The following is a 24052-nucleotide window of genomic DNA, read 5'->3' as shown; positions in this document are numbered from 1 at the left end:
GTAAGAAGAAGGGACAATCTGTGTCAAAGTAGAATTCTTTTCTAAATTTTCAGAATTGGATTCTAGAAGTATTCTAGAAGCTGCTACTTGGTCATTTGCACATACTTTTACAAAGCACTGTAAGCTTGATTCCTTCTGTAGGTCTAGATCAAGTTTTGCTAAGACCATTCTGTAGAAACTCCTGGAGCCGCCTTCTTCCTCCTTTCAAATATAGTTAGCTAAGGTAATCTTCCCGTATAGCTAAGGCTACTACAGCAGTGACCAATATGAAGAACATCCTTTGGTAGTATCTCTTTTGTCAGATAAGCCCTCTAAGCTTCTGCCCAGTGCTAATGCCCTATTTACTGACAAAGGTAGTAGGGCTATGGATAGATGGCAAAAGAAGGTTTACACCTCTGCTGCCCTTGCCTTTAGGGAAGTTAACTACAGACTCAATTTACAAAGTACTTGATCTCTTCTCTTAATTCTTTGTGTAAGTTAAACTTGCCAGAACATTAGATGTTCGAATAATCATTGCTGCAGTAGCCACTCCCTCCCTCCACCCCTCCTTGTTTTATAAAGTAAGAAAAAAACTGTCCGACCACCACAGGTCTTGACATAAAATAAAATACTGTAGTAGAACACAGGAAATATATAAAAAATAAATAACATAACAGATAAGCGCTTTCACACATAAAGTGCTTTTTCATATCCTTACATACAGAATAAAATCAGGGACATGTAAAGTAAATGACAATCAGTCACAAGCTAGAAAGAGTAGTGCAATTAATCCTTTAAAGGAATATTACTTTAAAACTGACTTTAAAAGCCTGACCATTACGTCATTAATTGCTCCACTCTTTCTAGTTTGTGATTGGTTGTCATTTACTTTAAATGTTTCTGACTTTGTGTGAAAGTGCTTATCCGCTATATTTTTTTATATATATATATTTTCTATGTCCTCTTAAAGTATTTTATTTTATGTCAAGATCTGTGGTGGTTGGACTGTTTTTTATTTATTTTATGTCCGTGATTACAGACTAACCTTTAGTTGATGCATTATCTTTGTGCTCTCTCTCCTTGTTTTTGGCATGTTTATGCCAGTGTGTTGACATTTATGTATGTATTTATTTATTGATTGAACATTGTCCTTTCAGGGCTCAGCTCTCTGTCTGCTGGCAGGAAAGTTCTGAAGGGCTTTGCCCCCAAACTTTTCTTTTAGTCAGTTCATCTTGAGCTTCTTGACAGTTTGGGCACGTGGAATGTGCCCTGAAACTTTAGAAGCTAGCTGGCTGTTATATCCTTGGTAGAATATATCTCATATAGTTAAAGCTACTGCAACAGTGATCATTCGATCATGTACTGTTGTGGTAAGTTCGACTTACACAACTGTAGTATTCCATACAAGGACCTGCATACCAAGTGTCATTTTTGCGTAGGCCTGGAGCACAATCAGAAATCTTGTTGTCAGTCATGCATTCCAAAAACCCATGGGTCTAGGCTTTCTACTGTTAACACTTTTTTCGAGAGCTAGCTTCTTAAATACTTGTCCCAGTCCAAAATGTCTGACTCCGCATCCCCAGACATCCCTCTGCCACTGAAAAAAAAACTTGAGGCCTTGAATGGATCCGTTGTCCACTGCTTCTAACTCTAGGATACCCAGTGAGGTTACAGAACCTGCCGTATGTCAAGCTGCTTCTCAGCTGCCTGCCACTGAGATCTGATTGGAGGCTGATATGGCTCCTGAGGCCTTGCAGACTGCTGACACATCAGAGGAGCTGTCTCTCATCATTTCAGAAGAACTGCACAGAGTCACTCAAATTTTAATTAGGGAAGTGAGCACGGGATCTCTAATAGAGAGGTCAGACATGGTTACAAACCTCTTCGTCAAATCCAGGTAGACATCACGCCTAAAAAGAAAAAAACAGAAGACTAAGCATGTGCTCTGTCCCTTAGCAGCTAGATAGAAAGAGTAGTTGGACTTCTCACAAGGGTTGTTTAAAACTATTATGTCTTTGAAGCTCTCTCCTTTGGGTCTCTGCAACCACAGGCTACTCCTGCAAAACCTACCCTGGTTTCCTCCTCTCCTGAAGAGGTGCAGGACTATCACTCTGACCATTCTCTGGACTGTTCATCTCAGCTGCAGTTTTCAGAGTAATTATTTTCTTATTAAGAGGATTCCCTCTCACTTCATTCCTGATTGAGAGGTTTCATATGGGGAGACATTACAGAACATGATGAAACACTCTGACAGTCCATGCAGATTTATGATGTTCAGAAGTATTACACCCTCTTGTAGATGGGTAACCCTATCCCTTCTCCAATGCCACTGTACCTGAGGATTTCCAGGATACCTTTCAGTCTACCTATACTGTATCTGATTCTCAACCACCAGTTCATAAGAGACCAGACAGGTTTTACAAAGGCCTTGATGACCTTAAATATCTATATAAGAAAACAGTGGCGGATCCTTCAGTAGTATCTCTGTCTTCAGACAAGCCATCTAACTTCTGCTTAGTGGTAATTCCCTATGTACTGACAAAGATAGTAAGATTGTGGATAGATGGGGAAAGAAGGTTTACACCTCTACTACCCTTGTCTTTAGGGCAGTTAATTACCAGATTCGAATTACAAAGTATTTGATCTCTGTTCTTAATTCACTGAAATAAGTTATCTTGGATAATCCTACAGTAGACTTTAAGCAGCAAATGCAAAGCTTACATTCAAAGCCAACTCAGATTGCCAGATACAGCATTAAGTACAGTTATGAAGTTGTGGATGGTTCTTCTTGGGCAGCTGCCACTGGATCTGTTATCCACAGATATGCATGGGTTCACAATCAGCTTATGCCTGAGGATTTTAAATCTAAAATTCTAGATTTCCCCTTGGGCAAAGACTTACTATTTGGCCCTCAGATGGTCAGTCTGTTCAAAACTCTCCAAGACCAAGGTAGACCATGAAAGACTGTAGACAGGTCCTACTGTCCTCTGTTCCCAGATACCATAGGAACTATGCAGCTAAATCTACCTCCTTTATTAGAAAGGGATCCAATGACAGTTCAGAAACAAATGAAAAACCCTAGAAAAAGATACTCTGAACCCCTCCCAAAGGGAGCCTCCTGCTGGGAAGCCACCCTTTGGAGGAAAAATTCTGCAGCACCCTTCCCTCCCATTACCCCTCTTTTTGAAAGACTGTCATTCTCCCTGGCCAGGGAGAAAGCTGTTACCTCAGACAGGTTGTCTTAAGAAAATATCCACACCTGAGAAACATGCCACTACCTCCTCATAACCAAATATCCCTACTGGCCCCATTGTTGAAGATCTCTTGAATCAGGGTACCACTAAGCAGGTTCTCAGAGTATTCATGGGAAAAGAGTTTTATTCCAGGATGTTTCTAGTCCCAGGAAAAGAAGGGCAATGGAAACCCATCTTAGACCTGTCTAACCTGAACACTTACCTGAAGGTACCATCTTTCAGAATTCTCTGTCTTCATATGATTCCTCCTTTCATTCTCCTAGAGGCTTTCTTAGTACCATTAGATATGGAGGATGCCTACCTTCACATTCCCATTTGTCCTTCTTGCAAGAGATTCCTCAGGTTTTACTCTGGCTTCTTGAATGTTCAATTTACTGCTTTGCTTTTTGGTCTTTTTACTCATCTCCTTCAGGGACTTCTCCTATGCATTGTGGGAGGGAGATGTTAGAGGAGCCTGAGGCTGGAGCACTAGTTTGCTGACTTGGATGCAGCAAGCGGTCTAAAGACCCATCAGTCGTATTAGACGGATAGGAATGAAAGGAGCTAGTATTGTGTAAAGTGCATAAATATTCTTTTTAGGTGGAATGTGACATATTGCAGCATAATCCTCCTCCTCTGTCCGTAACTCCTTACTACCATTATTGTCTTTTTTTTCCTTTTGTAGCAGTCAAGTATTACTTTTGTTTTCCTTTGTCCCTGATATTCTGCTCAATGTCCATCCCGTTATTCTAGCAACTTTCTAAGTTTATAAGAGCAATGCTTAAAATATGTCCCTGTTTTGGGGCCTTTGCCCCCCCCCCCCATTATGATAGGCTTTGTCCAGATTTTGTGTGCTAAGAGGTTGAGAGGTATGATGTGATTCAGAGTCTTCCTATGCTTGTTTGCTCACTGTTTGGTGGCTAAACTTTTTTTCTTTCTTCCTTAGCCTATTCTGCTTCCAAAAATGTATTTGATCCTCCAGGAAAAATATTCTGAAGAAAGCTGTATGCAGTAGGTTGAGTCTCATACTTGCCTCTCGACAGTTCCAGATTGTTGGGATAAACTTGCTTCTTTCTCTTCTGCCTTTTGTACAGTGAATAACCATTTTGCTCAGTAACTCTGCTTTCCCCTGTTTTTAATACTTTTCCTTTCTATCACAGTTTTGTCAGGATAACTCTTTCTGCTGGTCTGATTTCCTCTTTACGAATGTGGGTCTTGGCTGCTTTCCCATGGCCAAATTTCTGGCATACACATGATGTGCCTTCTCAAGTCTCAAATGCCAATGGGGAACACAGTACTTTCATAAACACAATGTAGTCTGTTTCTTCCAGTTTTTCTGTACTGCAGAAAATATCAGGTTTTCTATGCTGTTGTCTTCTAACTTTGATTTTTTTTGAAACAGCTGTTCTTGCAAAATCCCATGCTGAGTCATCTTTTTCTTCTTTTCTACCCCTGATGTTTCTGGGGTTTTACTAGCCCATCTGAATAGATAGTTAAAGCATTTTATTTTTTCAGACTTCTGTTATTTTACTTTATATATTCCTTTAATGTTTCATTTATTTTAAACACCTCTAAGTGTATTTGGCTTATTTTTTTTCCTCTAAATTACTGGAAGTTATCTCCTGTGCCAAAGCTGAAACTTGAACTGCTTTTTGTTGCGCAGCTGAGAGTTTTTCTTCCTTTTGTGGTTGATTTTCTCTTTCCTTCTTTCTCCAAATTTCTCCTTTGCTGATCTTCCGGCAGTAGTCAACTGAACGTTACCCAAAATGATAAGTTTTTTTCATTGCCTTCCACACCCAGTTTTAGTTTTCACACAGAGAGAGCTCTAGTCAACCTGCTGTTCACTGTGCAGACATCTTGGAAGTTCTAGTCACCTTTCACTGTTGAGCACTTACTCCAGAAGAGTACGTTTCTGAGGAGTAGACTAGGACAGATGTGATTCCCCGTTGCAAATGTGGGAACATTACAGATATTAAAAACTGTCAACCAGTCAGTTTAAACTTATTGTAAACAAATCTTTGGAATAGCTTCTTAAGGACAGAATTTCTGAATGCACATAAGCCATTGACCCTGAAAATTCACAGTAGGATTGTCATTCCTTGCAAATCTTGTGGAATACTTGTCTGAGTAACAAGGAGAGCAAAGAATAAAGGAGCTGTAGATGAGACCTGTTTATATCTCAGCAGGGCATTTCATGCAGTAGCTTGCAGAATGTTAATGAGCAAATTAGACTTTGTAGTTGAATGTGTGATAATAGCTTTGGTAAAATCCTGGCTAGATATAAATTAAATTAAGTCAGAATAACCGCCAGTGGGATGCTACAGTAGTTATTACTGGGATTGGTCCTCTTTTAATGTCTCTGTGAGTGACATTACAGACAGTCTAGAAGGAAAAGTTGCACCTTTTTTTAACTGATGACACAAAGGTAAGCAATAGGGATGATGGAAAACAATGTGTAGAAAAGATAATGAACAGGACTAGAAGAATAGTTTATAATAATTGCTAGAACTCATTGCAAAGAAATTGAAAATAATTCATGTGGTAAGCAACAATAATAGATTTGGAAATAGGCCTGCGATAAATGCATTGTATCTAAAATTATTTATTTTACATTTGTTGACCGGGATAGTCCGACTGGATACATGTCCATTTTCAGCAGTCAGTGGCTCGGGGGAAAAGCTCCAAGGTAGAACATACAGTAAAAATCACAAAATGATTACAAGTTACACACAGTTACAATTAAACAATTTATCTGACATATCTGTAAGAGTGTATAGTAAAACCTGGCTGTGTACCACAGAGATATGAAGACCTGAATTGTGAACCTGCTGAAGGGGTTTGATTACTGTCCCTGACACTGACGGAGCAAGGTGGGGGGAGGGTTGTGTGGGAGGAATGAAAATGCTTGGCCTTGGCCTGCAAAGATCTTCTGGGGGAAGTGGGTTGTGCATGCTCGTAAACTACATTGGGATGGTTTCATTTCACTGATGGTAAAGAGAGCAATCATCTCCCATACTTTGAGGTTAGTGGGTACTGTTGCGTGCTGGAGATGTCCCTTGCAGAAGTGTGGGACCACCCAGCACAGGCAACACATTGCACATCTCTCCTTCCTCTTTTTAGTTCACACACAGTTTATTGCCATAATTTTACTTCTACTCTGATGAGAAATCCCCATGCATGATGCGCTATTCCACCTCTGTCAGCAGCCAGTGGTATGCATGTAATGATGGAGTTTATAGCTTACACAGCTATACCTAGCCCAGGATCAACAGTTATACATAGTTTGAAAAGGAACATTTGTCATTTACTATTCTTATAGGATCATAGGAGGTTACTAGCCAAGAGTTTAGCTCATGTTTAGACAAGTCAGTACTCAAAGCCCCTGCCCAGCAGGGACACAGGTGGAATCACAGGGGTGTATTTTCTGTTTCCCATCCAGTTATCCAGGTTGTTCTTAAAATGGGATAATGAGGTACTCTGCTTGACGTGGAGAGAGAGTCTATTCCACAGATGGGTTGTCTCTGGGACACAAATCTGTCCTGCTAACAAGTTATGTTGATATCACAGACTAGGTTGAGGTTGCATGTACGGGTTGCTTGAGTGGAGTTTGACTTGCGGATATGCAGCAGTCCCATCAAGGCGGGGTCTGAGATTGCTTTGTATGCCAGACAGAGGTCCCCTCTGAGGAGTCTGTATGAAACTGAGTAGAGGCACAGGGCTTTTAGCCTATCTGTGTAAGGTAGATGTTTGAGGCCCTGGATTCTCCCTGTGAGGAACCTCTGTGGTCTCTCCACCTGCTGCATGTGCTTTGCTTGGTACATGCCGAAGAGGGCTTTGTACTCAATAATTGGCCTTATAAGGGAAGAATACAGGAATGTTATGACCTCTTTGTCCCTGGATGAGATACCCTTACTTATGAGGTGGGCCATGTAGAAAGCTTTCCGTACAGCGGAAGCAACATGGTGGTCAAAAATGTCCTAACTTCCTAATATCCATATGGACTAAGTATTGTCTAATGTGGTTAGAAAGTTTATGACATTGTCGATCTGATTTGTATAATTCTGAATAATAATCTACTAATACTTTCTGTGTCTGGGTCTGTCAAGTTAGTACCATACCTGAGTTTGCAGCCTTTAGTCTGTGTATATTTTTTCATGCCTTTCCTGCCTAAGCCTTAGGGCTACAGCTCATAAACTCCTTGGGGAATTGGTGATGTACAGTACCCATGTGCACTGACTTTGTAGAGTAATTGTATCATCTTCCCAAGCCTGAAGTTGTTTCATTTCTGATCACTTGTTTGAATTTTCCTGACTCCTTCTTCTGCCAAGCATCTGTAGGTTCCTTATGCTTTGGAGATGGTTATCTGTTTGGGTTTTAGTATTTATTTTTAGTTGAGTTTTTTTTCTGTTTAATTCTCTGCACTCTGGTTGCTTTATATCTCTCTTATCCTTCAGTTGTTACCTCCCTCATTTCTTTGAGGGTGTCAAGCATTGTAGTCTTAATCACAGCATAATATTGCTTCTGTTGGAGATTTTATGCAAAGAAATGCCAGTGCTTGCTACCTTTTTCTTCATTGGCATCTGTCTAAATTACTTTTAACTATGCGTGATCGGGAAAAAAGACAACTGAAGTATGTATGAGCTATTTCACTATGTGTGTATGTTCCTGGAATACTTATCCCCTATCCATTTTAGTGCAGGTGTCATGCACTGGGGAGTAAAATGTAAAGCCCTCGTTACTCACTGGGGCTCCTTTTATTTCCACATGTCAATCAGTCCTAGCTACCCCCAACAAATCCATAGTTATTATCTCCTCTCAGTTCAGACTAGTCCTCTGTTTACTACCTCTAAAGTCTGTCCTTTCATGTATTTGGCTCCACTCTCCTGCTATCAGCAAAATTCCATCATATGGTCTAAATATGTGCGTAATCTCCATAATTTCCTTAAATTTAGCCCTGAATGGGGGATGTTCAATGATGCTGCTGTCCGTATTTGACCATTGAGGAGCCCCTTAATTGCTACATATTTGCCTTTCTGATCTTCTGTTTTCCCATGCATCTCAAAAAGGTAAACCTTTATGCATCAATAAAATTGTACCTCTTCTTCTTACCCCTCTCCCCTATATTCAGCTGATGCTAATATTTTATAACTTCTCAGGTTTATCTTCTGGTGTCCTTCATAAACTGTGTGTGTTTCCACCAGTATCACAATAGATGCCTTTTCTTTGTGAAGCCCCCCCCCCCCCAATATCCAGTCTCTAGACTACTTTTCTTTATGAAAGCCCCCCCCCCATTATCCAGTCTTTTTTTCACTGGGTTGTTCTGCCTGTTAACATTCCAGCTTACTAAGGATATCTCTTCTAATACAAATTATTATTTCCCCTGTAAAGCAGTTATATTTTAACATGGCTATATGGTTTGCCTGTCCACCAACTTGTTCTTGGCCCCTAACACAACTTAACATTACTCCTTGTCTCCTATTATATGGACTGAATGAGAACACTTGAGGTATGTGTTACATCTGTTACAAGAATTGGCAACTTAAGACAATAAAAAAGTAACCATCAGTATATTAGAACACCAAACAAATTAAACTATATACAGTACAAAATGGCATACTCCAAAGGTGTGGGCTTTCAGTTCCCAAAATAGGCCCCGCTTGTTCCAGAAAGACTGTAGTTGGCTGACACAAATGGCCAGCCTAAACATCATTACTGACAGCCTCTCAGGCATCCTCCTACTTCCCATTTGCAACAATGCTTTTAGGAGTGGCTGCCTTAGGTTATGGTTGCGTTAATTTCATTCTCTGCTACAGTTAGTGATATTGCCAAACAGTATCCATCTCTCTCAAAGGGTTGAAAGGTCACATCAAGCTTACCTGTAACATGCACAATGAAATCTGCTGTTTCATACAAGAATGAGCCACTTATATTCTCATAGGTAAGTTATTACTTAACCTCCCCCTCCACAAACACACACACACAAAGCCATTGTTTATATTAACTGTGGTGGTATCAGTCTACTGTTCTGCTAATAGGAGGGATGCTCTCCTGCTTTTGTACTGAAGTTCTGTTTTCTGTGAAGACTTCTCCAATCTTTATTCATTTGCATGGAGACTTCTGCTCTTTCTTTCAAAACTAGACATTTTTTGAAGAGTGGAAGAATACCTCCTTGCTTATGTCCCTGTTGAGGTAATGGCAACTGTTCCTGGGGGGAATAAACTTCCGTTTTGTTCCTCGATTGCCAGTGCTGGGTCCTGGGAAAACTTGCTAACTTCTGCCAGCCATTTCTGTGTCTCTCTGGGGTCACCAGTTGTTTTAGTCCACATGGGAAAAAAAAAGTTTACAGGTGGATGGATAATTCATTTTTACTTTAATTCTCTTGTGCGTAGTTATTTTGATAACCAGGTAGAAAGAAGACTGCTCCTTTCCTCCAAGTAGCTACTGAATAGTCTTGGTCATGTGTACTTTGCTGGTAATACACTGCCATTTTGTCCCTGGTTTTCAAAGAAGAGAGGACATTGATTCCTTCAACTTGTATGTCTCGAATCAAATGGTAATCTGACAGGGAGTCCAAGGTTTGTTGGGGGTCCATGGTGTCCTCTGGGCCTTTTCTATCTGCATGTTCTCTTCGGTCAAGGAATTCCAGTCACACAACAGTTTCTAAATTAAATGCTTACAGTTCCTTCCATCTTTTCCTTCGGATACCCCTCTGAGATGAATATTTTCCTTTCTGCCTGGTCTTGTTGGTCTCACTGTAATTCCTTGGCTAAGTCCATTTTGGCTTCCAATGCTTCAGTACCTAGCCAAAGCGGGTCTGTTTCTTGGATCATATCCTGTATTGCTTCGAAATGATTGCTGAGTACCAACTCAATTTCATGTCCATTCACAGGGTTTATTCTGTATATTTTTGTAGAGTGGCTTTCATTTTCTTTAATTCACCCGTGATATCGGCTAAGGTGACTGTAGTCTTGTCACCATCAACTTTTTCAGGCAACACTGCCATAGCCATCCGATCCATTGCCCCTACTTCTTGCACACGTAAACTGGTTTCCTTTTTCCCAGTTTCTTTTTTCTCCATCTCCATGCTCATAAGGTGTCTAATTGGTGTGTAGCTTGATGTGAAGTTGTTCCATCTCACTGTTCATTCTTTACTGATGGGTTCAGAGCCGATCCCTCGGCTCCGAGTTGGCACCTACTGCAAAGCTTGAGGATTTCTAGTAGCTCGATGCCAAGTTCCTATCCCATGATGCACCCTGAGTTACCTCAGATCTAGTTTGCTGCTGCAACTGATCGGAGGTTCTTGCTAGCTCTGGCCAGTAAAAACTTTATTTCCTTTTTATTTTCAAATGTTATTGTTGTATTATCATTAAAATAATTAGATATTAACATAGATAGGCTCTTAAAGCCTTTTCTGTAGTGTTCCCTTCCCTGTGTGCTTTTCTTAGCTTTATATTTGGCCTCGTTTTTTTCTGATAGGCCTATTTAAAATTTCTGACTAAAAATTGCTTGTTCAGTGACCTTTTGTCACTTTTCTTATTAGCATAGTGTAGTGTGATTACTTAAGAGTATAGTAACTGTTTATTCAGTGACCTTTAGTCGCAATTTTTCCACAGCATAGTATTTTATTACAGTTTACTTGCTGTTCAGATTATCTGTTTAATCATTGTGTGTGTGTGCTTGTTAGCCTTAATTTTAGGCTTGTGTGCTTATCTTTAGTCTGTTTTTTTATTAGAAGGCTTTTGAGTAGTTAGTTAGCCTTAGTTAAAGGCATGTGTGTTTGTGTGTGCTGATAGTTAGCCTGGTTTTTATTAGAAGGCTAATTTATAATTGCTGTTGTTGGGTGTGTCCACTTCTATCATGGCTGATGACAAAGACAAACACCCTAAGTCAGGGTTTAAAAAAATTCCCTAAATGTAAGCAAAAGATGTCGGTTACTGACTGCCATGTGAATTGTGTCTACTGCTTGGGTGCCTTGCACTTACAAGAAGCATGTTCTATATGTCATTCCTTTTCCTCTAGAGTCCTCCAAGAGATAAAAAGGAAGCTTATTGAAAGGGGTTGTTGAAACCTTCTTTCCAGGAGGCTTTCAGTGACCAGGATGAATCTAGCAAGTCCTCAAAGTCCTCCAAGACTTCTGGAGAATCAAAACAATATAAAGAGTCTGTGACATCAGCTCCACAGGTCTCGGAGCTGACTGTCTTCTTTTCGGAGCCTGTCCCCATCTTGGAACAGGTATCCGAAACTCCTAAATCGCCTTTACTCCAGTCGGTACCATCAGTCCGATCATCTTGATCTTATGTAAGCCTATCTGATTTGGATGTGGATCAGGTGGTGCAGAAGCTTTTACAGGCACCTGCCTTTGCCAAATTATCGGCTCCGACCCAGGCAGCTTCAGAGCCGAAGACCCTTATGCCAGCTATATCTCTTTCTCCTCCAAGTCATACCAGTCCTTTGGAGCTGGAAAGGTGGAACCTGCTGATTGTGGAGCCTTCGGAGCTGACGCCTGCTCCAGTGTCTTTGGCTCCATACACTCTGACGTCCTTGGCACCAATTGAGGACTCTAGGAGCTGACACTCTCTGTTTGGGTCCGGGGAGGATAGTCGAACTGACTTGTCGGTTCCGACTTCGGCTCTTGGGACTTCGGCTCGATTGAGTTCGGCTCCTACCTCAGGCTCAGACCCAACTGTCCCGGTGCCGGGGGTATCGATGGTTTCCTCCAATCCGTTGGTCCCTTCGCATCAGAGCAGAGGTGCCTTCGAAGCTATGAGGAGAGTTATGTCTCCCAAGACATCCTCAACTTCAGGTCCGGCTTCTTCATTCCCTAAAGCGCCTGTGTCTGCTTCTGCCTCACAGATCCTTGCTAAGCGCAGAGACCCAGAGCCTCAGGAAGCCCCATTGGGTGGCCCATGCTCTTCCGTGACCTCCCTAGAAGCTCCCACTCATGAGGTTCCCAGGAAGAGAGTTTGTAAGTGGAAACATTTAGACTCCCCTCAGGAGTCATTAACATCTGACACTGACTTGGATGAATCAGAAGGGGCCCCCCTCTGAGGATATCTCATTTGCTGAGATACTGGAAATCCTTAGGCAGGGGGGTGACTGGCAGTCCACCAACCTTACTGAGGACGAGTCGGCCCTCCTGAAAGCTTTAGGGTCTCAGCCCTCCACCTCTTGGGTGTCCCCGCCCTTCTATGAGCGTATGCAGCTACTGTCACGAAGAGCATTGGAGTCTCCAGGTATTATAGAGCCTGTTCCTAGGAGGCCTATTAAGTTCATAAATGCCCCCCCCAGATAAATCCTTCTTGACAAAAGGTGTGCCAGTCAATGCAATGTGGTGGCGGCGGCAGCCACCAAAAAGGAAGTGTCTGAAACTTTCTCTTTTATCCATCCTCCTAACAGCGACTCCATGATCATGTATAGATATGGGAAGTGTATGTTGAGTTCAGCGACTTTTGCTCTTCGTTCGCTTAACTATTTAACCCATTTTACCAGACTACAATGAGATCTCCTTAAAGAGCTGGGAGATACTCTTAAGGGTACAGTAGCTGCAGGAGCTACAGACAAAGTTGCCGACCAGCTTGCTACGTTCATGCGCCTCATTTCATATGCAGCTGATGGAACAGGTAGGGCAGCGGGTACAGGAGTTGCTCTTAGAAGGCACTCTTGGATGCGCTTGTGTTCCTTCGTGAATACCCCCTTTGATGACTCGTCCCTTTTCGGGCCTAAAGTCAAGGAAACCTTAACCAGGTGTGAGCAGGACGGAAAGACTCTGTCTGCCGTTGGGGTCCATTTTTCCACCCCTACTAGACCCTACCCCAATGGTCAAAGGGGAGGGAAAATGTGGTTCCGAAAAGCCGAAGGAGCCTTTCAGGGCACAAGTGGTGAACCCCCCTCCAGGGGCAGAAGAGGGGGCAGTAATGGAAGATGCCGCCCTCGCGGCAGAGGGGGTCCACAACACCAGGGTGACAGAGATCACTTCTTTGGGAAGCCCTACCAGCGCTCCTGAAAGGAGGCCCAACTGTCCTGCTCTGGAGGCAGTCGGGGGGTCGCTTATCTTTGTACCCAGATGCCTGGCTCAAAATAAATGACAACTGGGTAAAAAGTATCATTTTCAGAGGATACTTCATCCCATTCGCCACACCCCCTCCACCGACAAGGAAAATCCCAGACTTTCCACCCAGTTACAGGGAACAAGCAACAGTAGAGGTCCAGACGTTGCTAAGAAAAAAGAGTCATCCAACCAGTCCCAGCAGACCACACAGGATCCGGAACTTACTCAAGATTCTTTTTAGTTCCAAAGAAGACAGGGGACTGGAGACCTATATTGGACCTTAGCAGACCAAACAAATCTGTAAAGAAAGAGAAGTTTTGGATGGTTACGCTTCAGTCAAACTTCCCTTCTTAGGGAAAGACAGTTGGATGTGCTCAATAGATCTCCAGGATGTGTACTACCACATAAAAATGGCCAGGCCATCCAAGGATCATCTGCACTTCCTGCTGGGAGCCAATCATTACCAGTTTTAAGCCCTGCCCTTTGGTCTCACTACAGCCCCCAGAGTGTTCACCAAATGCATGGCAGTGGTCACGGCTCACCTGAGACATTTAGTATTCCAGGTGTTTTCGTACCCAGACGATTGGCTCCTTACCCACCAGGCATCAACTCATTCAGGCTAGGGAGTCCACTCTGTCACTCTGCAATCAGCTGGGCATTCCAGTAAACTCAGAAAAATGTGCTTTGTCGCCATCGCAGCTTATCGTCTTTATCGGAGCATAACTGGACACCACCACCACCACCATGCTAAAACTTCCAGCAGAATGAGTCTTACTTCTCCGCCATGATTGTCCGCATTCTAATATCCAGAAACAAAGCACCAGCATCAGAAGTTCTGAAATTGTTAAGTTTGATGGCAGCAGCATTTCTAGCCATACCACTGGGTCGTATGCACATACGGATACTACAGTGGCTGTTGTTCACTCAGTGGTCTTACCAGGAGCACCCCGTGTCTTACATGATAATGATAAATTCCTGCAAAAATGATCTTCAGTGGTGGTTGACCTCACTTTGTGTTATGATAGGATGCCCATTTGTGCTACCCACTCCAGCGGCCATAGTGACCACGGACGCTTCCCATGGACCAGTCAAGAGACACATCTGCATGTCAATGTCCTAGAGAGGAGAGCTGTACTTTTGGCATTGCAGTACTTCCAGGACTCTCTTCCTCTAGGCACGATTACGATTCAGATGGACAACATGTCAGTGGTTTGGTATTTGAACAAACAAGGAGGAACCAGATCATACGCCCTTTGTCGTGAGGCCCTCAGAGTATGGCAGTGGGCTATTTCTACCCAGGTCTTTCTGTTAGCAAACCACATCCCGGGGAAATCCAACGTGATAGCAGACAAGTTGAGCAGAGCAATTTTGTTGATCTACGAATGGTCCCTCAAGATGGAAATAGTGGACAGGATATTCCGCAGGTGGGGCCAGTCACATGAACACCAAATGCAGAAGCTATTTCGCCCTGATTCCCCCTCCGGGAGAAGCCCCAAGGGACTCACTTGTTCATGATTGGCCCCTGGGTCTCTTCTATGCATTCCCACCAATCCCGTTGATACCCAAGGTATTACAGAAAGCCAAAGCCCTGGGAAGGACCATCATTCTAATAGCTCCCTATTGGCCTCGTCAGATTTGGTTCTCCTTCCTTCGACTTCATCTTTTGGAGGACCCTTGGATTTTGGACCCAGTTCAGACCTTCTAACGCACTCGGGAGAACTTCATCCCTCTCTGCAGTCCCTGAAGCTGACAGCTTGGTTGCTCCAATTGCCATCATAGCCAGGTTCCATAACCTTTCCAGTGAGATAAAGCAAATTCTTCTATTCTCTCACAAATCCTCTACGAGGAAGCTGTACCTCAGCAAATGGAAACATTTTTCTATATGGGCCTCTAAAAACAATATTGATCCTTACCAAGCCCCTATGGCCTTTATTCTAGAATTCTTAACCATGATATTTAATAAAGGAGCTGCAGCAGCTACAGTCTGTGTTCAACTTACTGCCATTTCTAACTTTCATCTGGGATTTGAAGGATTGAATATGTCACACAAATTATCCAAAACCTTTCTCAAAGGGACTTTTCATATCAAACCACCTGTGAAATCTCCCTATTCTCCATGAAATCTAAATGTTATGCTTTCTTGCATAATTCTTCCGCCATTTGAACCAGCTTCCTCATGTGACCTCAAATATTTGTCATGGAAAGCCATCTTTTTAGTGGCTATTATTTCTGCCTGCAGAGTGTCAGAGCTTCAGGCCTTAGCCATCAAGCCTCCTTATTTGATTTTTCATGCTGACAGTCTCTCACTTCGAACAAACCCCTCTTTTTTACCCAGAGTTTGCACTGAAACTAATCTCAACCAAATTATTGATTTGCCAGTTTTCTTCCCCAACCACTCAAACAATTTAGAGTACATGCTGCACAAACTTGATATTCACAGACAGCTCAGATTTTATTTGGATAGAACAAAAGATTTCAAGAAATCAGACCAGCTTTTTGTTTCATTCTCAGATTCCAGGAAGGGTATGCCAGTGGCTAAAACAACTCTGTCTAAATGGTTATCTGATTGTATCACCTTTGCTTAGTCAGCTGCCAATATGTCCTTGCAGCATAAAATTAAAGCTCACTCAACCAGAGCAGTTTCTACATCATCTGCTTTTTCTGCCAGACTTCCTATTGATAACATTTGCGCAGCAGCCACTTGGTCAAAACCTCATACCTTTATCACTCATTACAAAGTTGACAGGGCCTCTTTTGGATCCACGGTCTTGGGAAATATACTCCCATGAGCCACCCGAGGTTGATGGTGCTTGGGATGCTGCCCATTAGTAAAGAATAAATGGCGGGATAGAACAACTTCACATAAAGAAGTTATGTACTTACCATAACGTTTCATGTGAGTTGTCCATCTCACCTTCATTCTTATGTCCCTCCCTCCTACCTTCTCCTGGACTTTCAGAAGACCGAGATGCTAGATCTTTCCTGATCACTCATCCCTTCTATACTTTCTCTCTTATGGAGTTATAGAATGACATATGGTATTATTTTGCGCAGCAAACAAGATCTGAGGTAACTCAGGGTGCATCAGTTTGCAGTAGGTGCCGACTCGGAGCCGAAGGATTGGCTCGGAACCCATCAGTAAAGAATGAAGGTGAGATGAACAACTCTCATGGAACGTTACAGTAAGCACATAACTTTTTTTTAATACCCTGTTAAATTTGCTAGTGTTTTAATTTTTCAAGTCTAGTCACTATATTGGCTTTTAATTTACAGTCTCTGTAGGAGGGTAACAGGAGACCTGCTGCATGTATGAAGCCATACTGGAAGTAGTTTCTCTTTCCTTTTCTGTAGCTGAGTGTGCATAAGGACTTAGAGTTGGCTGCCTAAATGATAGACCCTTTTGATTCACTCTTGCTTGTTGTGATGAGAGAATGAATGGCTCATTTTGCTGTGAAGGAGATAATGATCAGCAGGCAGCAGGAGCGAAGAGTGCAAAACAAAAATGGATAGTAAGACAAAAATAAGATGAAGTGTGGAGCATTGCATGCACTTCTGCTTCACAAGGAATCTGATGAAAAAGGGTGACATCAGCTATGAAAGTTATGTACTTACCATGTCACTAGATCTGTGTTGTCTTGTTCAGTCCAGTTCAACATTCTCTCCTTCCATCCCCCATGCTAAATTGATATTTTTTGGCTCCTGACTGATTGGTTTGACCTGGCCAGAGGCCTTGTATTTTGCACAGCCTATTGCTGTTTCTTTGTCCCTTGTTGTTCATTAGGTTTGGTTAGTTAGCCCTGTGTTGTTGTTTCAATGGGTTGTATGATAGCTACAAGCAGGCAAACTCAATCTGAGGTAATATGGGGCTCAGAGGGAATTATGGATAGGGAAGGAGCCAGAGCCCTTGATCTAAGCTCTTGAAAAAAGTGCAGAGGTTGGATCCATTCCAGTCTGATAACCCAGTTGTTGAACCGGATGGAATAAGCCAATATGGATCTAGCATTATAGTAAATGCATGACTTGTTTATTCTTTAGCTGCTTTATTTATAAGAAGGTGATTGTCTTATGTCCCCAGAAAAAGTCGCCAACAAGTGACCGATTCCACCTCCCTCAGCAGGCAGGCCTTCAACTTCAGTTTCCAGTATAAAATAAAGAAGGAATCCCCCAATATGCTTTGTAATCATAGAAGTGGGAAGTGGACAGACTGATGAAGATTTTAATCCGAAAATTCACTAGCAGAGAATGTGAAACCTTAGGCGAGCCAGTCAGTCCTATTTAAGGTTTTCAGTCCTGAAATGTTCCAAATGCATCTGCCTCCTGCTCAGATCCCAGTTCCAGGAGCAGTCCCATCCTATAGTAGGTTTGTTGAAGGCATGCTGTGGAGTGTCACTAGAGATCCAGGACCCAGAAGTTTTAGTTACTGCACCACAGCCTGATGCCAGTTTCTGGGTATCAACTGAAAACGCCAGACTTGCTCAGTAGAATCGCTGAAAGTCTTCCCTCCAAGATGAGTACATGCAAGTGAATCATAATATCTGAAACCTGGCTAGAACCACTTATCTCTGATAATGAAATCCTACCCCCCAGATGTAATGTTTTCCACATAGATAGGATCCCAAAAAAAAGGAGGCGGTGTTGCTATACTCTGTTCTGATCTACTTAACCTCTCTCCTTTATCTATTCCACTCCCTAACTTTCACCCTGCAGAACTACTAAATTTTCACTTAAACTCCCATAAAAATTTGCAATCGTTGCCATTCTAGAACAAATCCTTTCATGGATCTCTCATAACATAATCAATGAAACAGTCATCCTGTGTGATGTAAACATAGACTGGAAAACACTAACTACTAACTTGCCTAACTTCAGCATTAATCTTCACAGCTTCTTTGAGCTAATCTTAACTCCAACACACATGAACAAACACCTCAAAACCAGCTCTATTCTAGACTGGATCTTGACATTGGATCCAAACATCTATAACAACCCCTGCTAAGTGTGTGATACCTTAAGTGACCACCTACCCACCCGCATCCATAAGATACTCACTCCAAACTGTGCAGGTTTCATAATTACAAAGACTGACGTAAACTCTCTAGTTTCAACCTGTTACATTTAATAATAGACTGTCTTCCATCAGCTGGTCCTGCCTCCTTCATTTTCCACTTAATGATGCTGTACTAAAATTCAACCACATCTTTCTAGATGTTCTCAACTCCCTAGCACCCCTAAGAAAAATAGGATAAAATCACAGAGTGATATGGAAGCAGAGCAGGTGAAGCACGATAATAATAAAACCAAATCTTTTAATAGCAAAAACTATGACACATATGTACATATAAAATAAAGTAAGGACAAGGACTGTAACGCCACTAACAACGTGCCCTCAGAAGCATGCAAGTGTAACATGCTGATTGGCTCATTATTTCTATTTTATGTGAATGAAGTTTTTTTTAACTTTGAAGATCTGAGGAAGCACTGTTAGTGGTGTGGAAGCACCTGTCCCTACTTTATTTTATATTTACATATGTTTCATAGTTTTTGCTATTAAAAGATTTGTTTTTTATCATCATCATGCTTTGCCTACTCTGCTTCCATATCACTTCATTTGATTCTGGGGCTGATTTATATTGGATTTGAGGTTCTTCACCTGATGGTATACTTTTTATATTCTTGAATGATAAAATCACACTTTGCACCCCGACTTACAAAGGACACTCACTTTCTAATAAAAGAGATACTGCTTGGAAAACCTGGCTAAAATCCAAATCCCTTATGCACCTTCAAAACTATAAAGAACTCAGAAACCGTACAACAATAGGAAAAACTTACCAAAAGCCAGAAACTAACCACCACTCACGTCCCAAAAAATTCTGGAGTACTGGCAATAAAATTCTTCACCCTGGAAGTCCCACTGTACCAAACCCCTACCCTAACAACTCTGCACATGAAACTGCCACCATTCTTAACTCATACTTTATTGACTCCATTCACAAACTAGCCCAAAAAGACCTCAACACCAACCCCCCTACTCCACCCCCTCCATCAACTGACAAAACCCCCTTTTCACTTGAGTAATTTCCCACAGCTTATATAAAATTTCTTCTCCGCAAATTAAATCCATGTTGTCTTTCAGCTGATAATTTACCCCCCCCCACACTTTTTAAGGCTCGTTGTTGACTCAATAGCTTATCCAGCCTCTATACTAATCACTAGATCTGCCCAGGAATCTATAGTCCCTGATATCTGAAAAACATTCTGTACCATACCTCTACACAAAGGAAAAAACTCCACACTGACCCTTCCAACTTTCAGGCCCATAGCCATTCTGTCCCCACTTTCAAAAATTCTTGAAAAATGCATACATGCACAACTTCTCAACTATCTTCTTCAAGAAAGTCTTCTAACAACAACCCAACATGGTTTTCGCCCCAACCACAGTACTGCTTAAGCCCCTATATTTTCACATATACTGTCACTGAAGCTAGTGACAACAGCAGACTTGTCTGTTCCTAGACCTCTGTAAAGCCTTTAACACAGTCTCGCACTATAAGCTTCTAACAAAACCAGCTGACCTCAATTTCTCCACTTCCACTCTCAAGTGGCTCTCCAGCTACCTTACCAACAGGTTTCAATCTGTCAGATGGCTCACCTCCTTCTTCCCTTTCTTTCCTATCTAAACAGGTGTCCCCCAGGGCTCCATTCTTGGACCTCTAATACTCAACATACTTACTAACAACCTTTACACATCTTGCTGTCACTCCTCTCATACACAATATGCAGACGACTCTACAGTAATATCCTGTTCTGACAATCTCTCCCAACTTCACACACTTACCCAAAATCCATTCCTTTCTGTTAAAAAATAGCTTACAGAAAACCAGCTCATATTTAATCCCCAAGAAAAACAAACTACTTGCATTCCTTACAAAATCTCTTTCTCATCACAAGTCTGCCTTTACCATCTCGTCACTTAGTAACACAGTTATTAAAGTTGAATCCCACATATAGCTCCTTGGTACTATCATAGACGATCAATTAAAATTTGACCTACATGCTTAACACTTTATCAAAAAAAATCACCAAAAATTGATTCTGCTTTACAGGAACAAAAAAATCCTCACTACAGACTCCAGACTCAATAGCATATACATACCATCTACCTAGTCTCCTTTATGCCTCTCCACTCTTCTCAAACTTACAATGTACTATATTTTCCAAGCTTAAACAAACTTATAACAAAATCACTAGAGTTGCTATAAACAAATCTTACACCTCTCAAAACTGCCTTTCGACTCAGGGCTACCTGCAAGCAGATAACCCAAATGTAATGACTGCAACAGTGAATACACTCGAACATCTACATTTATGGTAGGTGTACACAACTGTATTTTCTCACTCTGGGTTCAGTTTCCCTTTGAACATGACATAGATCATGATGACACTGTATTGTCAGGTGTTCCCCAAGAAGGCATATTTGGAGAAACCATGTTGAGATGGCTACTTCAGAGGGAGAGTGGAGAAACTTGCAGTAACTCAGCATAGATATTTTAAATTTTGGACAGAGAGTAATTAAAACTTCCATCTTTCTCTCCAGCAAACCAAGCTGAGGTCTTATTTGATGATGTCTGCTTACCCCCTGCATCCAGTAAACCTAACGTGTGTGTACACACACACACACATATATATATATATATAATACACATATATGTATATATATATATATATATATATATATATATATATATATATATATATATATATATACATATATGTGTGTGTGGATATATATGCGCATGTCTGTGTGTGTATATATGTATATATATATATATATATATATATATATATATATATATATATATATATATATGCGTGCACTAGACAATCTCGAAATACTGAAATGTTGAATTTCAGTATTTCGAGACTGAATAGTCGAAAGTGCAGTTATGCAAAATTGCAGTATGTTGAATGTGGAAATGTCGAATCCGCTATCGTGGTGTCACGTTCGTGACGTGCGGTGTGGTTTATGGATTTATCTGGGGTTTCAAGTAAGTGGCATTTGTATAACAGTACTGGGTAGGGATTTTAGTGTGTGTAGTGGTGTTTTTTGTGTGTTTGTGTGTTTAGTGCGACCTCAGAATTAGTATATCTAAGTAGGGGTGTGTGGGGGCAGGGGTGCTTGTCCCCCTGCTTATAGGTAGGGTAGGTGTGTTTGTGTGTTATATTGTGTTTGTGTGTGTTGTTTTGTTTGTTTTAGTGTAGTTAGGTGTAGGTGTATGTGTTTGTGTGCCGGTTTGTGTGTGTGTGTGTGTGTGTGTGTGTGTGTGTGTGTGTGTGTGTGTGTGTGTGTGTGTGTGTGTGTGTGTCTGGTCGTGATTGTGCTTTTCGCGGTTTTGGGTTATGTGGCTTTTCTACTATTCAGTCTTGAAATACTGAAATTCGACATTGTCTAGTGAATCCATATATATATATATATATATATATATATATATATATATATATATATATATATATATATACATACATACATACATATATATATATATATATATATATATATATATATATATACATACATATATATATATATATATATATATATATATATATATATATATATATATATATATATATATATATATATATATATATATATATATACATACACACACACACACACCCACATATACATATATATGCAGTTTACTTCTCAGGTTAAAAAAAAAAAAAGTTCACAAAATAAATTTGCTTCTTTAAGCCTTTCTTAGGTCTCTCTGGAATTATATTTTGGTTAAGTTTATGCAGTTTGAATGATGATTTCTTTGATAAGTAGCTTTAGCTTATGTTCCATTAGCATAGCAGACATAAGAGAGCTGTTCATACGTTCATTGTCATATTCCAATGCAAGACAAACATTAGTACCTACAGGGAGGGAAGTTGCTGTTTTTTTGAATTTTAAGTTTGGAAATAACAGGTAGAACCGAAATGCTGTAATTTACTGTTACCATAAGTACTTGAAGATCTAGTGTTACAACAAGTATTTTTCATTGCATCTGTACTTTTCACCTGCTGTAGGAAAGTCTTAGTGTGTTGTTGAATTAAATTATGTTGTGTTTATTCACTCAACTGTATCGTTGTGATGACTTAATCTTATAACTGAAAAAAAATGGTGGAGGCTTTAAAGAAATACAGTTCAGTGATACTGCTAGACCAAAAGCTAACCTTTTATTAGGGCCCTAAGTCACCAGTTTTATTCAGTTTAATTTCGCCAAATCTTTTGGGTTTCTAATACCATGATGGGATTGGACCCCATTCCTAAGTCAAAGTACGATTAAAGTTTGTGAAATTAGTATTGTTTCAGTCTTTGTCAGCCAAAAGTGCTGTTCGCAGCACCTGCATTCTGCCTAGTAATGATTCCTTCTGCAATTTGTACAGGGTTGCATGAATTGATAACATACCTGTATACGATTGTAGATTCTTATTTATAAGACCCATTGTCCCTACTACTGTTGGAAACATCTGGGTATCTTTCTTCCACATTGCTCTTTCTGCCTGCAGATCCTGATATTTTATGACTTTGTTTCTGTCTGTACGCAAGACACTCTAGTGACTGGGTGTGGAAATTTCAATGATCAATGCTGTTTTTGTCTTCCTTTCATGTTTTATAGTGTAGTTGAGCAGATGTTACAGTAATTACCTTCCTATTTACTTCTCACAAAAGTAGTAAGTTTGTCAACATTTGTAGGAGTCTTCTGTTAAAAAAACAATATGACAAATATTTGAGATCTTTGCTAAGATATATTCATGCTGGTTCATAAGTCTTTGCTTTTATCTTTTTCTAGAAAATGTGAAAATTGTTAATCTACTGGGAAAGTTGAAATCCAGCAGAAAATTGGCATCAGAACTGAGCTTTGATTTCTTGATTGAATCTGTAGGTAAGGAAATGTGCTTTGTGTTTTCTGAATGTTTCTGAAACCGACTGGCAGCATGTCTAGTAACATGTCAAACAAAAATGCTGCCCTAATCTTTCAGGTTACTGTTTTTTCAGACCAAGTATTAGGTTACATCAACAAATGATACAGCATCTTTGCCTTTTCTACAGCTGGCATATCACTGTACTCACAAAATTATGTGAATCATATGTCACATAGTAAAGAACTGAAGAATGGCAAAGCACTACCGTTATCCATCCTTTGAAGTCTGTGTCAATGGACATCACAAAATGATTTGAGTGTTATTAGTGGCTCACATTGCAGTGAGTTAAAAATTAAAATGAGAGTTGAAATTATAAATAGTGGAGTAAAGATGGAGATCCAGTAGTTAACTGAATTGTTGGGAGATGCTGAATGAAATATAAGAAGTGACATTAAGTATTAGAAAATTCATTAGAAATCAGTAAAGAATGGAGTTAGAATGTCAAAGCAGGGATATTCCAGCTGCCTAGCATCTTGTGTCAGAGCTGAAAGAAAGGGAGTAGCAGTTGCAATGTTACATATTTCAACTTTGGAGCTAATTAAGGTCTTCAATAAATTTGCCTCCATACAGTCTAGGATTATAAGATCTATCTCTCACTAAACTATCCAAACCTTGCTTAAACTGAAATGTAGTATTTAAATTCATATTTTTTTAAAGGCAGTGTATTCCACCAACTACAAGTCCCAAAATAAAAACTATTTTGCTTTGCACTTGAATTACACCTTCTGATGTCAACCAAATAATTATTTCTTGTATCCAGTGTATACTGTAATTTAGCAACTCCCACACAGGCACCATGGCACTCAGAAAAAAATGC

The 24052-nt window shown here is 40.6% G+C and overlaps 1 protein-coding gene across 3 annotated transcripts in view; it reads left to right on the top strand.

Moving 5' to 3' along the window:
- MAP4K5 (mitogen-activated protein kinase kinase kinase kinase 5) overlaps positions 1–24052 on the top strand; it is a 2873315-nt gene that overhangs the window by 2564839 nt on the left and 284424 nt on the right. For all 3 annotated transcript variants that reach the window (XM_044074300.1, XM_044074299.1, XM_044074298.1), the window contains one exon: positions 23103–23195. In XM_044074300.1, coding sequence (XP_043930235.1) covers positions 23103–23195 — 93 coding nt within the window. The remainder of the gene's footprint in view (positions 1–23102; positions 23196–24052) is intronic.

The sequence above is a fragment of the Protopterus annectens genome, chromosome 6.part0 (assembly GCF_019279795.1).
Source record: "Protopterus annectens isolate FY-2018-M chromosome 6.part0, PAN1.0, whole genome shotgun sequence".
Taxonomy (NCBI): Eukaryota; Metazoa; Chordata; order Ceratodontiformes; family Protopteridae; genus Protopterus; species Protopterus annectens.
The sequence above is the reverse complement of the archived record's forward strand: the minus strand, read 5'-3'. Positions and strand labels throughout refer to the sequence as shown.